Source organism: Carassius auratus, chromosome 34 (genome assembly GCF_003368295.1).
Source record: "Carassius auratus strain Wakin chromosome 34, ASM336829v1, whole genome shotgun sequence".
Taxonomy (NCBI): domain Eukaryota; kingdom Metazoa; phylum Chordata; class Actinopteri; order Cypriniformes; family Cyprinidae; genus Carassius; species Carassius auratus.
Genome location: NC_039276.1, coordinates 11,490,626 through 11,507,679, shown reverse-complemented (window position 1 = coordinate 11,507,679; position 17,054 = coordinate 11,490,626). Strand labels below are relative to the sequence as shown.

At 37.8% G+C, this 17,054-nt stretch overlaps 1 protein-coding gene across 1 annotated transcript; it reads right to left on the bottom strand.

The window, feature by feature from the left end:
- Positions 1 to 9: 9 nt before the first annotated feature.
- Positions 10 to 16,299, bottom strand: LOC113053187 (target of Nesh-SH3). Its single transcript, XM_026218011.1, has 21 exons — positions 16,060 to 16,299; positions 14,007 to 14,186; positions 13,866 to 13,934; positions 13,460 to 13,592; positions 12,606 to 12,787; positions 12,348 to 12,394; positions 12,215 to 12,260; positions 12,048 to 12,125; positions 9,939 to 11,132; positions 9,414 to 9,488; positions 8,765 to 8,923; positions 5,989 to 6,060; positions 5,772 to 5,897; positions 5,462 to 5,551; positions 5,139 to 5,348; positions 4,183 to 4,288; positions 3,829 to 3,911; positions 828 to 857; positions 572 to 730; positions 357 to 479; positions 10 to 277 (listed from the first exon to the last, which is right to left on the bottom strand). Exons 1-21 carry the CDS (start codon positions 16,130 to 16,132, stop codon positions 162 to 164), a joined length of 3,351 nt encoding a protein of 1,116 aa, XP_026073796.1. The 5' UTR covers positions 16,133 to 16,299; the 3' UTR covers positions 10 to 161.
- Between the last annotated feature and the right edge of the window lie 755 nt (positions 16,300 to 17,054).

Below are 17,054 nucleotides of genomic sequence, written 5' to 3'. Positions count from 1 at the left end.
ATTCAGCTTATAAATAATTCTGTATGTGACTGATACCTGAAAATACAGATACATACTCCTATGAAATCATTTTCTGTACACAGACGTGCCGTAAAAAGGCTGTTCTCCCTTGGCAACAGCTGTTTCTTATCTGCCACGTCTTCCATCTGCTCCTCAGGGTCCTACCACTTCCCAGGAATGGGTATCCCACACTCGTACCAGGCCACGTAGTTGATCATGGAATTACCTCCGATCTCCCCAAACCTGACAGGCTCCTGGCGCATGGCCCGGTAAAACCCTTGATAAGACAGGAGAGATCATCATATCTCATGCACTAGTGTTAGATTACCGTGTTTTGTTTTTTATTTATTAGAAACCTTTTCTGGGTGGTAACTGATCTGGTGAAAGAGGACCACCAGTTCGTCCGTCCAAAAACGAGTCAACAAACTGGCAATGATCCTCCCCATACCCTGCTTGGTCTCCGATGCTGTAGAACTTCCCTGGAGAAAGAAAGAATTGAAAAGTAACCAAGTGACTTAAAAATGCTAAATAGCAGAAATTGCTGGTGAGTCTGTAATTGGTTGATACGGACCTTTAAGAGAGTCGCTCAGGTAGATCTTGTATCTAAGAGAGTTACACAACTGGATACCCACAAACTTGCGGTACCAGGTCCGCTTTATGAACTGCTGCCCATTGCACTCTGAGTACGAGTCAGCCTTGAATGGAAATGATGACCAGATGGCATTTTTACCTATGAGAGACAAAATAAATTAGACACAAATCAAGAGTTTGTATATTTTGTCTTTCTGTTTTTAATATCATGAGTTTGAGGTGACTGGAGCTCTTACCAGTTTGGATCTGACTCACACGAGGATCAGCTGCAGTACAGAAGAAACATGATGATGTCATTGCAACTTAATGCACTGTTGATGTGACATTTTGGGGTCAGCAAGATTTTGTTACTGTTTTTGAAAGAAGGTTCATCAAGGCTGCAGCAAAAACAGCAACATTGTGAAATATAATTGAAAATAACTATTTTAATATATTGTAAAATGCTATTTATTCCTGTGATGGCAAAACCTTTAAGCAGCCAGTCTTCAGTGACACTTCAGAGAATCATTTTGAAGTGCTCAAGAAGCATTTCTTATTAGTATCAATGTTGAAAATAGTTGATAGAAACTGTGATATACTTTATATTTTTCTGGTTTCTTTGAAAAACAAAGAAAAGATTAAATTTGAACAATTTAATGCATCCTTGATGAATAAAAGTATAACAATCTTACTGAAAACATTTGAACAGTGAATATGCAAATGTTCATCTAAAAGTTACTAAACTAAACGTTACATAACTGTGAAAGGTCAGAATCCTTTCCATAAATATAAGCCAGACAATATGCCATTCAGGTAACTGTTACTACACTCAATGCCTGAAAATAATGAAACGGCATGTTATGGACTTTAAGTTTCTAACAATCCAAAGCCCCAGAAATTCCACTGAGCTGTCCTCAGTGTGCTCATCATGAATTGCAATTTTCCAGAGCTTGTGTCAGATATCCTCATGCTTATTATTATTTTCTGGCAGTCTCTAAGGGCCCCTTTACCTACATTAAAGAAGTGCAATGGACCCAGAAGAGTGAACACGTTGGAACTATTAGTTAAACATAAGGCACATTACTCTCACAGCTGACGGTAATGCTTATGCTAATTCTACATATACAGTATTGTTCAAAATAATAGCAGTACAATGTGACTAACCAGAATAATCAAGGTTTTTCGTATATTTTTTTATTGCTACGTGGCAAACAAGTTACCAGTAGGTTCAGTAGATTCTCAGAAAACAAATGAGACCCAGCATTCATGATATGCACGCTCTTAAGGCTGTGCAATTGGGCAATTAGTTGAATTAGTTGAAAGGGATGTGTTCAAAAAAATAGCAGTGTGGCATTCAGTCACTGAGGTCATCAATTTTGTGAAGAAACAGGTATGAATCAGGTGGCCCCTATTTAAGGATGAAGCCAACACTTGTTGAACATGCATTTGAAAGCTGAGGAAAATGGGTCGTTCAAGACATTGTTCAGAAGAACAGCGTACTTTGATTAAAAAGTTGATTAGAGAGGGGAAAACCTATAAAGAGGTGCAAAAAATGATAGGCTGTTCAGCTAAAATGATCTCCAGTGCCTTAAAATGGAGAGCAAAACCAGAGAGACGTGGAAGAAAACGGTAGACAACCATCAAAATGGATAGAAGAATAACCAGAATGGCAAAGGCTCAGCCAATGATCACCTCCAGGATGATCAAAGACAGTCTGGAGTTACCTGTAAGTACTGTGACAGTTAGAAGACGTCTGTGTGAAGCTAATCTATTTTCAAGAATCCCCCGCAAAGTCCCTCTGTTAAAAAAAAGGCATGTGCAGAAGAGGTTACAATTTGCCAAAGAACACATCAACTGGCCTAAAGAGAAATGGAGGAACATTTTGTGGACTGATGAGAGTAAAATTGTTCTTTTTGGGTCCAAGGGCCACAGGCAGTTTGTGAGACGACCCCCAAACTCTGAATTCAAGCCACAGTACACAGTGAAGACAGTGAAGCATGGAGGTGCAAGCATCATGATATGGGCATGTTTCTCCTACTATGGTGTTGGGCCTATTTATCGCATACCAGGGATCATGGATCAGTTTGCATATGTTAAAATACTTGAAGAGGTCATGTTGCCCTATGCTGAAAAGGACATGCCCTTGAAATGGTTGTTTCAACAAGACAATGACCCAAAACACACTAGTAAACGGGCAAAGTCTTGGTTCCAAACCAACAAAATTAATGTTATGGAGTGGCCAGCCCAATCTCCAGACCTTAATCCAATTGAGAACTTGTGGGGTGATATCAAAAATGCTGTTTCTGAAGCAAAACCAAGAAATGTGAATGAATTGTGGAATGTTGTTAAAGAATCATGGAGTGGAATAACAGCTGAGAGGTGCCACAAGTTGGTTGACTCCATGCCACACAGATGTCAAGCAGTTTTAAAAAACTGTGGTCATACAACTAAATATTAGTTTAGTGATTCACAGGATTGCTAAATCCCAGAAAAAAAAAAAATGTTTGTACAAAATAGTTTTGAGTTTGTACAGTCAAAGGTAGACACTGCTATTTTTTTGAACACACCCCTTTCAACTAATTGCCCAATTGCACAGCCTTAAGAGCGTGCATATCATGAATGCTGGGTCTTGTTTGTTTTCTGACAATCTACTGAACCTACTGGTAACTTGTTTGCCACGTAGCAATAAAAAATATACTAAAAACCTTGATTATTCTGGTTAGTCACATTGTACTGCTATTATTTTGAACAATACTGTACATTAAAACAAAGTAAAAGTTCATTGCCAATTACACACACCTGTAAGCCTGATGTCTCATTCAAGTTACCTTGGCCAGCATGACTCTATTATCATATAAGTGCCAGTTTCTCTAAATTGTTCAGTCTTCAGTTTTCACACAACACGTGACTGATTGCAAACCTTTTGAATGTTTTGAAGCGTGACTGAGATTAAAGTGAATAATGATTTATAATTAGGTTGGTTTTTCCACACAAGGCTCTTGTTTGGCTTGAGATTACTTTAAATGTAGTGCAAAAAAAAACCCATAACTCTACAGGTAAGAACCATTGAAGCTTCTCTTGTTGATACAATTGGCCCAGTGTCACTTCTGCAACACACAGAGCTCAGATTCACCGGATGAGCCAAATGATTTCACAGTGACCTCAGACCAGATTGTGGTTTCAGCTCTGGAGCTTTTAGTTGAGACTCTTACACATATTCTGAACACACAAAGTAATTTAACATTCTTCTCCACTGACCTGACTCAGTACTGAAGGTGACCGGTGCACTGGCTGGGCCTGAACCCAGCTCATTTTTGGGTGTAACTCTGAATTCATAACTACTGTATAAGAGAAACTGAACAATTAACTGAACCAATATTATGTTGATCAGACAACCGAACATTACTAAGCAGGTGTATTTTATTGTAACAAACATTCAGTGCAAGAACAGCTTCATAACAGGACTAAATGATATATTATTTTAAATAAGTTTAAAGGTGTCTGTAAGGGTAGGACTATGGGTTAGTGTGCAGCAATTACACTAAGCTTAATTTAAGAACTAGTGAAGTCCATGACACAGAACTTGACGTCTTTGTGTGTGTGTCTTCATACCTTTCGCCTGGTGGCATGTTTTCCACAACTGCATGTGTTTGATTTGTTGTCTGGATGGACACCTTCTCTCCGTGCGGACCCTTGGTGGAGGAAATGACCTCATATTCTTTTGATACAACAGAAACATAATTTGTTGTTTTACATTTTTAAACCGAACAATAAAGGAGATGTTTCCTATAATCTTTGAGCTGCTTTATTCTATTAAGTGGACTACATTAGTGTTCAAAGTTTTTATTTTATTTTTTATTTATTATCAAAGAATATCCAATTGTGAAAAGAGTTTCAATTTTCACAAATTTCACAATAATTTCACAATTTTAATAGTTATAATTTATTTATGTAGCCTTAGTGAGAATAAGATTCTTCTAAAAACATTAAAACATGGAATGAAGTAAAATAGGTTTGGAATGACAATTTTAGAATGAGGAAATAATGACAGAATTTTATTTTTGTATCCCATATATCTTGTTAATTCCAACTACAGTAAGTTTAACCAAAGTCCCATCAAGGCAAGTCAGTTCGCTTGGTGATCATCTTGGCATCTATTTTCTATGCAGGTAATGGGCATAAAGTATTATTTCTCTTTGCTGGAATGGAGAAAGACTAAAAATCTTCAAAGCTTTTTCAAAAAGAACTTTTCAAAGCCATATTTCAATAAAGTCTGACAACAATGGTATCATAAATTTAGCTTCCTAAACTCAAACCAATTCTAAAAACCAGTATTTTTCAGGCTTGCCCAGCTAATGCACATACCAGAGGTAAAAAAAAAAAAAAAAAAAAAAAAACACTGACTTTGCATCCATCAAAAAGAGCTGGCTCTTTTAACTTTTATATTCCAACACTTTCCGTACTGGGCATTGTTACTTTTCCCATTCATTTCTCAAGCTATTTATCACCTCGTTCAATAATGCCTCTGGTTTAATCCAGTAAAGACAGTAATCAAATCTTCTGTCTACCTGTGGTCTCATTGTCTGTTTTGTCCCAGTCAAGGATGATGAAGGAGGGGCATCCTTCCACTGCGACCACAGTAAGGTTGGATGGAGGGGTCTTGGGTGGGCCAGTGACATTCAAGGATCCCACCTCCTCATCAGGAAAGAAGCTGAGAGACTGAGTGACAGAGCAGGGCTCCTCTGGACGTTTGTCGGTTTTATAGATCACGTGAGGTGCTGCAAATATGGGACAGCAAATCAGAGGTCCGACACTCATGTAAAAGACTGTGAATCATAAATCAGACACAATTCTTTGTGACAGTGCTGTAGGTCCAGGCCCATATTCTTACCTATGAAACGTTTCTTCCCTGTGGCATCCACCTCAGATAGAGGATGAGAACTGAACACAGAGGAGTTGTCCCCGGTATCAAAACGACTCCCTATGATTCGAAGGCATATATGAAACACCACAAGCTCATGACTCCAACTCCATTAGATACACTAATTCTCTCATTATCAATAGACTATCTTGCATGTTTCCAGTACTTTAGTAGAAACTGGCACAGAAACTAATCTAATTTCAGCATCCAATGTTTTCTCTTCACCATAGTCTTCTATTAAAGAATCAAACAAATGACAATTCGCATTAGAGCAGCATACCCTCAAAAACAGATCGTGGTGTTGTTGTCAATGAAGGCTGTTGTTTGGCTGGTCTTTCAGCAGTGGGCGGAGCTAGAGGTTTCATGTCTGGTACTGGGTCCACCTGCTTCAGATCAGTAACCTTCTCTAAAAGTTAAAGAGTGAAATACATCTGCATTAAGTCCAGCAAGACAGTTGCCATATTGATTTTGATATCTTTATCTATTAGTGTCCTCACCCTTTTCTTTAGTCTTTGAGACCTGGTTCAGTTCTGTCTTCACTTTAGAAGAAGGCGGCATATTAGTAAGAGCTACAGGGTGATAGTTTGAGTCAGTGAAAAGTCTGACCACAACAACAACAACAAAAGCATTTAAACCCAAACAAAATTATGCTGTAGCTGAGATTAATCTGGAAAAAAAGACAGCTTGAGATACTATGGCATTTGTGTCGGTCATTTTAATTTTGTTTTCACTTAAAAAAAAAAAAATAATCACATCAGCATAAAGAAACAGCTATTTCACATTATTATAAATCTCCAAGTCCAAAAAACTGCACACTAGCTATCATTCAGAAGTGAAGGTAAAGTGTGTAATGCATAACATTCACATGGTTGGAATAAAAAAAATTAAAATAATGCATGACATCAAGCTAATGTCCGCACAGTCAGAGTACTGAGTGAGCCAAAAGGGATCTTTTAATGCTGTCCAGATTCTCAGGACTGCGGCTTCTCCAAGAACAGCTCTGAGGGACCAGTGCTTTGATTGAGTGCAGACACACAAGGCTATAATGCTGGATATTCACTCAGAATAGAAGTGCAGGATAATACTGACCAAAGCCTGTCAATGAATCAATTTCAAAACGTAATTATTTCCAACAGACATTTCTCTGATGGTCTATTATTCCAATATGTGACTCCCAAAACACTCCAGATCATTTTCAGGAATCTAATTTAGTATGAATAGAGGGTTTTAAGAAAAGTTGGATGAAGAACAGTTTCACATTTTTCTCAAGTAATCATACACCAGCCAAATGTTATTAAGTGGACTCTCTGATATGGGTTGGATTGGATGGTAACTGGGTAAGGACAGTGATTTGATTCTCTATTATTCAGTGTCAATGTTGTCTTTGGTTGGGAGAGGGTGATGGAGAAAGTGAGAGAGGGTCTTGGGTTCTCATCAGTGGCTGGCTAAGTTTACCAATGGCTGATCTGTCATGCTTTTCCATAGAAACATAAGCTCTGATCATGACATGAACAGCACATTCATATTTTCTTTGGACCAAGTGGTCATGAAATCCAGCTGCAAGGGAATGGTTCTTTAGACAGGAGATGTTTTCATAAACAGGGACATGTATCTCCGACATCATGTTAAAACTATATCCAAACTAACTAATTTTCTGGGACAGGGACTACAAAATTACTCAATAAACTAAAGAACACAACACCAGGCTTTGCAACTACAGTAACATCACATGGATTGTAATGGAAATATGATATTGCAACCCCCTTATGAGATAAAACTAAGACAACCTCTAAAAATATGCATTCAAAATCCCCCCAAAGTCCTTGATGGTGCTCTGTCATGAAAAAGAAGAAAATAACTGTTTTAATCAAAGGCGCTTAGAAATCAAAAAGGAATCCAAGCCACATAATTAAATTGAAAAATTAAAGGGACATGACATAAATAGAAAAGTGTCAGGTGTCACAGGAGTAATCGGCTGTTTAATTAAATGACAGTGTGAAGAGGATAGGATTGGAGACAGATTTTTGGCAGAAAGAGAGAATGTGTGTGTGCCTTTTCATTGCAGATAACACATGGATCTTGTCAACAGGTGCTAAGAATCCCTTATATATATATATATATATATATATATATATATATATATATATATATATATATATATATATATATATAGAGAGAGAGAGAGAGAGAGAGAGAGAGAGAGAGAGAGAGAGAGAGAGAGAGAGAGAGAGTTCAGTCATAAAACTCTTGATGGCACATGCTCCACTTGAGATTCCTGCAGTGTGCTTTCAGTGTTTCTCTGAAATCCTCCACCTTCCCCAGCTCCACCTGTATAGATCTGCTATGGGTTATTTTATATACTATTTGTGCAGCAGGCACCATATCACCATATGTATTGGCAGTAGCAAGTTCTTGTACTTGCATGCAGCAGCACCAATAATCTACAACTACAGCAATAACCAACAGCAGCAGCAATTTCAGCAGCAGTAGCATATCAGATCTGATACACCAAGACCAAATACATTAAAACTGTCATTTCAATCTCCATGCTAAAATCTTCTGAGACATTATTAAAATACATTTAAAACCCAACAGAGAAATCATGTGCAAAGAAGAATGTCCATATACAGTAAATACATAGGCCCCTATCTTTTTGCCATGTCTAACAATGCCAGGTGAACTGAGAATGTTAAATAAAACAATGAAAGAATAGACTATATAGAATCTATAGAAAACATGATCATTTTGATTCACTCAGACTGATTATATCCGATTCCTCAAAAAAAGTTAATGTGTAAATGTTTTATTTACTTTTTCTCGTCAAAGAATTATATTGGACCCCAATTAAAAATGAGAATAAGGCTTGTCCATATATATCTATCCATATATATTGTTGGCCATATTTAATGGCTACAGAATTCACACAGTGCATATAGTATTTGTTTGCAATATATTGATTTATGAAGCAAAAATAATAAAATAATTAATAGATTTAAATGGATATAAAATAAATATAGCTTAATTACAGTGCTATAACCTAAAAATCTGTTTCATCTTTTCTCTTTAGAAATGTTACAGCTCCACTTAACATCCCTTCTGCATGTGGATGTGGTGTGTAACAGCCCTAGTGCTACAGATTTATGAATCTGCAAAATGAAAGTAAAGATGGCTGAATGCATTATTACAAGCACAAAAGGAAAGCTGAACAGTTAAAGGTCCTACTTAAAATAAAAAAAATGTTCGTGTCGGTGCAAAATCTCAAAGATATTATACCCCTTTTCTTGTTGACAGTTGAGTTACGATACCCATAGGGTGGCCTGAAAAACCTTTTAGGGGGGACTGGAGGGACACGACCATGAGGCCTCAGTCTACTTGTAGCATTTCGTGCCAAGGGGTGGAACACAGAAGAAGGGTTGGGGAAGATACCTCTCCCTAGATAAACACAAACACAATCAGCAATGGGAAGGAGACAATGATTAAAAATTATGGCAACAGATCTGTTGACTGACTGAGTGAGTCTGGGAAGCTCAGAAATGAGCACCAGCTATCCAGAAACAGAAGCCAACAGTTCTAGAAGAGAAGATGGTGGAAAAGGTATGCGTAGCATTATGACAGTGTAAGTGTTGGACATTAAGAGTGAATGAAGTAGTCAGACACTTGAGGTGAAGGAATGGCATAGTAATGTGAGAGCCAGTGCTGCTGGTGATGGTTTGAAGGTGATTTAGGGGCAGTGGTGGGACTATTTCAGTGCTAGTCAGGTGGTAATGGCAATGCCCAGCAGGATGACATTTGGAAGTGGTGGTGATGTTTGGTGGTGACAATCACAATGCTACTGTGTACAATGAAGATTTATGCGGTTAATATGGACAGGTGACAAACAGCACAATTAGGAGGAAAAAAAAACTGGAGCAGATATCATTACCCTCATTCCTATTGGCCACCTCATTTGTAAGTGTTGGCTGTGACAGTAACTGTTCATCCTTTGGTTGGGGACTAGCTGACATACAGAGGCAGACTTACATAAGTCTTATACAAAGTAGAATATATAATAATGATAATATATTCAGAAAATCTAAGCCCAATAGCGTTTAGCCTATCTAGATTATCCATGACTGTTAAAGGAATATCTGCCACCAGTTATTTAATATTTAATGAAAAACATCAAAGAACTTCTTAAAACAGGGTTGTCCAATCCTGCTTCTAGAAGGCCAATGTCTTGCAAAAATTACTCCAACCTGTCTCCACACACCTGAATGGAAATTTCTACCAGTCCTGATTAGATGATTCAGGTGTGCTCAATTAGGATTGGAGCTAGACTCTGAAGGACAGTGGCTCTCCAGGAATAGGACTTGACACTCCTGTCTTAAGTGATACATTTTACAATTGCCGGATTGCTTCAAATTACTAAAACTAGCTTGTTTCTACATCATATGTCTGGAGAAGTTACCCGCTGGTCGATTTGGATGACTTGTCCCCACTGTTACCTTCTCAGCCACGGGTGAGTTTTTAACTGCATCAGATTTGGTGAAAGCTGTTTGAGGTGTGAGTTTTGATAGGTTTTTGGGGGTAACTGGCAATGATTCTTCAGGAGTAGGTTGTCGATTTTCAACCTGGGAATCCATTTTTAGGTTGTATTTAGCAGTGCTAGCTTGCTGTTTAATGGTGCTGGAATGTTTTGTTGCGGTGCTGGGTCTAGACTGGTACCAAAAGGTTATGGGTAGATATAAAGGATGTGGAGTCAGTTCCTGTATGTTTTCAGTAAGAGGTGGATATTCAGTTGTGGGAATATGGGATGTAGAGTATTCTTTGGAGATGGATGGATTAGTGCTAAATACTGGATGTTTGCTAACCTTGGTTTTCAGCTTTGATACTAAGACATCTGTATGTTTGTCTGTTACTAAGACAATATTTGCTAAAGTAGTGGGTGAAGTCAATGCTGTGTTTGTAAGAGAATGGCTGTTTGTGGACCAGTTCTGTGTTGGTGGTGGTGGTTTGGTGTTTGGTTGTTCAGAATGTGCAATTGTGCTGGACTGGTAGTGAGAAGTGGTTTTTGGAAAGTAAGTGTGAGTGCTTTGGTGTTTGGACATGCCTCGTGAACGCTGGGTTGTGCTCAATCGATGCAGCTTGGTACTGGGCTGAATTTTTCTTGTATGGAGACTGCCCTGAGTTATGGTGTCTTGTTTCTTAGATGGATGGGGATGTTCCTTGATAGTGCTTTTGGAGAGTTGTAGAGTTTGGGGAATTAGTGGTTTGGTTGTAGGTGGATTATGGGAAGATGTTTCACTAAAGTGGTGTTGGGCTGTATTCAGTAGCTGTTTGGCTGTATATGGTAGAGCTTTGACTGAGATCTGCGTTTTGATGGTATATTGTTGGATTGTAGTGGGTGGTGGTAGGGTTGTGCTGGATTTTTGTTGGGTTCTGGAAGGTTGTGGCTGAGATGTTGTAGGTTGTTTTGGGGTAATGCTAGTATGTTGCTCTGTGATCAGATCTGTTTGGGTTGTACTGGTATGACTGATGAGGTTTCGAGGTCGAACTGTGCTTGTGGTCTTTGGCATGGGCAGAATGATAGATGTGTGAGAGGATGGAAGGGCCTTGGTTGAGGCACGTAGATGGTTAGGAACCATTGTGGAATTTTCCGCCCCTGTTGATGAAATTGTAGAAAACCAATTTGTATGACAGACATTCAAAGGAAATGGCACACACAGGACAATAACATAAATAAAAAGCCATTGATTTCAAATGGTTGATAATGAGATATGTAGATATTCTTTTTCCAGAGGATAATGGGACATTTTTTAGGTTTTAATAAAATAATTTAGCAGTAATTAATTTGTAAAGAAAAGTGGTTAAAATCATCAGATGAATTTCAAATATTTCATAAATTCATGTTTCCTCCAGCTTGTGCATCTTTCAGAAAATTCACATTGGACACGTGGAATTACGATACACATGAAAGACATTTATTTGGAATTTATATTGAAACTATACTGTGACGGGACCACTACATGTGTAGTATGTGCGGTTCAATTTAAAACCCAAATTAAATGTTTAGTCTGTTTTACATGGAAGTATAATTAATATGAGTAAAAGCAGGTGTGCTTGATTTGGTTCATGTTTATAGATGTCTAAACATTTAAAGCTGGAATCTTAGCAAAAAAAATTTTTGTCATTTTAATTGTAATGTTGATTCAGGCTCTCCGTTTTACGAAGAAAACCAGGTGTGTGGTCATAAAGTCATACTATTTTTGTATAGAGCACCTAACACATCATATAGCATATTTATATGGTGGGTATCTTCATTTGCCAATTTTAGTGAGAGTGCAAAATAATCACATTTCTTTGAGGTGATGACTGAAGGTCAGCGTATATTAAGGGTTGTATGTCACTAATACGGCAACAAGGCAGCATACAACTTTTTCAAATGTTGCATTGTTTCACATAAATAAAAACAGTATGCACTAAATACTTTTCAGTATGCAATGTGCATTATGCTTGGATTCCATTCTGCTAATGTAATATTTTGCTTGACTTCAAAGGTGGAAAAAAGGTCATTTACCTGAAGTTTTCCTTGGTTTTGGAAGTCTAGTGTGTATGAGAAGAGGGGCTGCTCTGGTCTGGTTAATGTTGTTTAAGACTAGAACATGGCAGGAAAAGTCATTACATATTTCATATTCATTACTACTATCACTGTCTGTGTAAAGGAAGAAAAAATATGTCTTTTACCTGGCACTGGAGGCAAGAATGATCGCTGCCTTGCTAAAATAGGCTTCTGTTTAGAGAGAAATATCCAATGAAAAAAAGAGAGATAAAGCGAGAGAACAAAAGTATTATCCTTAAAGCTTAGTTTTGTAGTTACCTTAGACTTTGCCTGGTTCAGTTCCTTGAATGGCTCTATTATTTGATCTGAGGGGGAAATTTATAAAGTTTCTTAGTTAAGTTCCTTAGTTCTTAGTCATTTTGTCATTTTTGTGTCAGATATTCATCCTGAACATCCACTGGAGAAAAAAAAAACACAAGACAATTGTTTACACAATAAAAGTCCATAACTATAGTCTGAAGACTTCATGTTAATCTATGACTCATTGGAAAATGGATGATGTGTAGTGGGACACACCAGCTGTGTTATGGATGACGGCTGGACTCCACACTCCACAGTTTGTGACGGTGTCTGCACGGACCGCAAACTCATACAGAGCATCTGGTTTGAGGTTGTCAATGACTGTGCTGGTGGATGGACAGGTCTGGTAGTTCCAGGTGTTGCTAAGCTCCTTCTCTCTGTAGCGGACTGTGAACTGTCTGAGAGACGACACAACAGTAAACATGACTCTATAACTAGATGTTAAATGATTTAAATAATTTACTCAGACAGTATTATCTCAGTAGGATTTGGCAATAATGGGCTAAACTCAGAAATTGTGTAGGTTTATAGATGCCCTATGCTTACCCTTTTTTTTCAAGATCTCTCTCTCTTTCTGGCATTTGTAAGGTTTTTATGGGTCAGAGGGATCAAATTAGTCATTTTGTTGAGGGCTGAGGTCAAGCTTTTCACTAACTTGTCCAAGGACCATGTGTATGGGTCATATTGTGTCTACATTGTGGGGACATGGGCAGTAAAAAAGAAAAACAATGATAGAAAAATAAGTGTGTAATTTGTCTGTGATTTTCCCCCCCATCCAAACATCTGTTAATTGTATTACTGGTTTAATGTTTCACTTTTCTTTTCTTTTTTTTCTGACACTGTTTAGTTTATAAAAGTATGTTGTTTTTCCCACTCGTGTGTGTGTGTGATCAGAGTGTCTGGTTGTTTCTGGAACACATGGGCATCTGCACACAATCCTGTACCTGCTCTGTGTCTTCTGTCAGTGTAATAATTGCACATCTTGAGACAAGGTCAAAAACAAACTGATCACATCCATAACACCCATATGGTACAGATATATGCACTCATACAAGCTCAAGGACACATACCCTTCATCAAAACAGTCATCCAGAATGGTATCCATGAAGGGGCTGGTCATTAGTGTCCCCCAGGACAGCAACACTGACGACTGTGTTACTGAGCTGATCACAATGTTCAATGGTTTCTCTAGATCCACTTTCCCTGGAGGTCACATGTCACTAATCAGCTAAGATTCATTACACAATTTTCACTCCGACATTGCTAGTAAATTTCACAAATTACAAAGAAATGGCAAGTAACACATTTAACTGAATGTGAAATTTTGAGGTAGAAGGACTTGCAATAGTACATAATCTTCAGGATAAATTCCAATCAACAATTTTTGTCATTTATTGTAAGTGTGGGGTCCCCTGTATGTACAGAAGGTGTTTGTTTCTTGTTCTCCGATTTAATTTGTGACACTGTGTTGCTTACCTGCACATATTTTCTTAGGTTCCTCTAGATTCTTTGACTGTAACGCAATAAGATATTTGGGCTCAGCAACTAGAACATAGAGAAGATACTGTTAAAGAAACAACCAATTCAATAAAAGAAGTCTTAAGAGAAATACAGTACCTATCTCAGTTTCATAGGGTTGTCCATCTTCAGGTAGCTGGATGAATTGTTTGGAGAACATGCTTCTGCCATACCCCAGGATGTATCCCTCCAGTCTGGTGTCCACATGGGGCCGGATGAACTTGAAAACAATGGTGTCTCCAACAGCGCTGATACGCACCCTCATGTTTTGTCTCTGCACTGGGATTCAAATACACAGGAAAAATCATCTCATAAGATTCACTAAAATCCCTTAAATTTACATTATGATTTCAGCTAGGTATATCAGAAGTCATGTGACTGTATCTACAATGTTCTTGCCAAGAAATTTGGAATAACAATCAGTCCAGTGTCAATTTTTTCCTTTCTGAAAGCTACACATGTACGGTCTAAACGAAAGTGTTTTGGTCATGGACTTGCCAGCAACGATGATTCCCTCACAAACATCACGTGCTGCTGTTATAATTACTCAGTTTTGTGAACTATGACAACAAAACACAAACACGTAAAAGAACCCCAGTACAAGACCCCTGTGGTTTGTTTCTCATAAATGCGCGTGTTTGCCGTTTCTGAAGAATAAATGATGAAACCGTGCATGTCCTATGCCAGAGAAAGTTATTAACACTTAGAAAGGAAACCCCTGACATTGAGCACAGAGTTCCAGATCACACAAACAGCCCATTTATTACATCAGAGCTGGTTTCTGTTTGAGCTCAGAGGAGGACAAAGTTCAAGCCCATGTTCAGTTTCAAGTTAGTTTGAGAAAGGCAATAATATCCCAAAACAATGCCAAATTAAATGGCTTTCTTGTAGTCAGCCGAATCATTTCCAAGGTGGCAAATTTTTATATATTTTGTTAAAAATTTGAAAAGAGAAACAAATTTTCCTTTAACGAAACATGCACTGATTAATCATACATTATGAGATCAGGAATGTGTATTAAACTTGAATTTAATTCATTAAAATGTATATGAGAAGTGCGTTAAGTCTTCTGAGCAATGACAGAGCAAAAAAAAAAAAAAAATCTGGGAAAGTGTGTGCAACGCATGATGATGAGGAATCGGTAAACAAGGGTTTCCATGGCAACTAGGGATTTAGAGAACTTCACTGACCTAACAGATGGGTGGCCTGTGGTAAATTATTTAAGGCTGAGGTGTGTTACAGTAAGACACCATCATAGGATGTAGAGGTCAGTGCTTTAGTAGCAGCAGAGCTGATGATCTTTCAGTATGCTTCATCAGTTTGCACAATTTGCAGAAGTCAAGGGTCTGCTCTTACATGCACCTTACACATGACAAAGGACAAGGAGAGTCCAGGCACAGGCACACTGAGTACAGACTCTGCGTTTGAAGTAATTTTTGATTTTGCACATCAAAGCAAACTAAAATAACCAAAATTAATCTACATTCAACCAACACCATGCACTCAGCTTTCATGCACTGAACAATCTCACTTCGCAGATTCAAACTTTAACAGGAAACAGATAATAAATGCACGCAAACAGAGCTGCCTCCTGATGTGACCTTCTATTTGCTGCCAATACAGTCATCAACACACACAATATTTGATGAATTTAAACAGAATCCATTACTGACATCCAATAAAAATCCATTCTAATGACCCGCAAATAGAAATGTGCATTTTTGATATAATACAAATTAATTACTGTGTAATAATAAACATCAATTAATTATTTTAAGGTACTCTTCAAAATGTTCACAATAACAGAAAAATCATTGCACTATCCCAACTCCAAAAAGGAAACTGATATATTATGTATATCTGTATATACAGACTGACAACATCCTTTAACCAGCACCATGCATCCACAGCATACCAGACTAATGAGTTCAGTAATATTGCATTACAATATGCATACTGCATACAGGATTTCCTTCTGAAAGCAATTCATTTCACAAGTTGCATGCATATGGATTTAGAACTTATAACCAAAAAAACTAAAAAAAACTAAAACTAAAACCGTAAAGGCAAATTTGCTTGTAAAATGCAAAAATTATATGTATGATCCTAGAATTTGACTAGAATCTAAAGTTGAATGGCTTTGTTTTGGTACCTTTCAGTGTGGTTGCAGAGGTCAGTTTCAGCAGCAAGATCTCACTGAGGAAGAGGAGGAGGAAGGCTTGCATGTTGTCCCTTTCTCCTAGAAAACAAAACAGAGCTCATACGGTCCACTCAAACCGCTTCTCTCCAAACTTCTACCGTTGTTCTATTTTTGTCCTTGTCCTGTGAAGTGACCTCAGATTAAGTGCCAGTGCACACTCTGTGTAAAAGAAACTGTGTGGTATGTTTTGTGTTTGGAAATGGGTGTATGTGATGGCATGACCATCTATACTGGATTATTAATAAGAGGGAGGGACCCTATGATGTCAGAGTGTAGTTGTTAAACCTTTAGCTTATCTCTCTGTTTCTCTCTACACCATTTCAGCACACTTTTTCTTCTTAGCTGAATCTTTTTCTTTGACTCAATTCAGTGTTTGGGATCAACTTTATATGAAAATCATTAAGTAGTCACTGTAATAATATCACAAAGCAGGATTTGGGTACCCTCATTAACGAAGGACCCTTGTTAGAAAAAAAGAAAAACATATTTTGGGGTGGTGTTGGCGCAGTGGATAGGGCACATGCCTTTGGTGTGAGAGACTCGGGTTCGAATCCACTGTGAGACACCAATGTGTCCCTGAGCAAGACACTGAATCCCTGCTCCAGAGGTGTGCGACCTCTGACATATATAAGCAACTGTAAGTCGCTAAATTAATAAATGTAAATGTAAATATTTAACAAGGATAGCCTCACTAAGATTCAAAATCTCTTTCACAGTGTCCCGGCCAAAATGGGCAGCAATACAATCAGTTTCATCACAAATGAACAAAACAAAAACAAACTAAGAACACTTACAATTACACATAATTGAATTATATTCCAACTTCAGAATAACCATTAAAACATTTCCCATTTCTATACATTTGTGGACAAATATTTCTGTGTAGTGTATATTCTTGAAATATGAAATCTATAAAAACATGAAATAAATGTGATTCTTAAAAATAA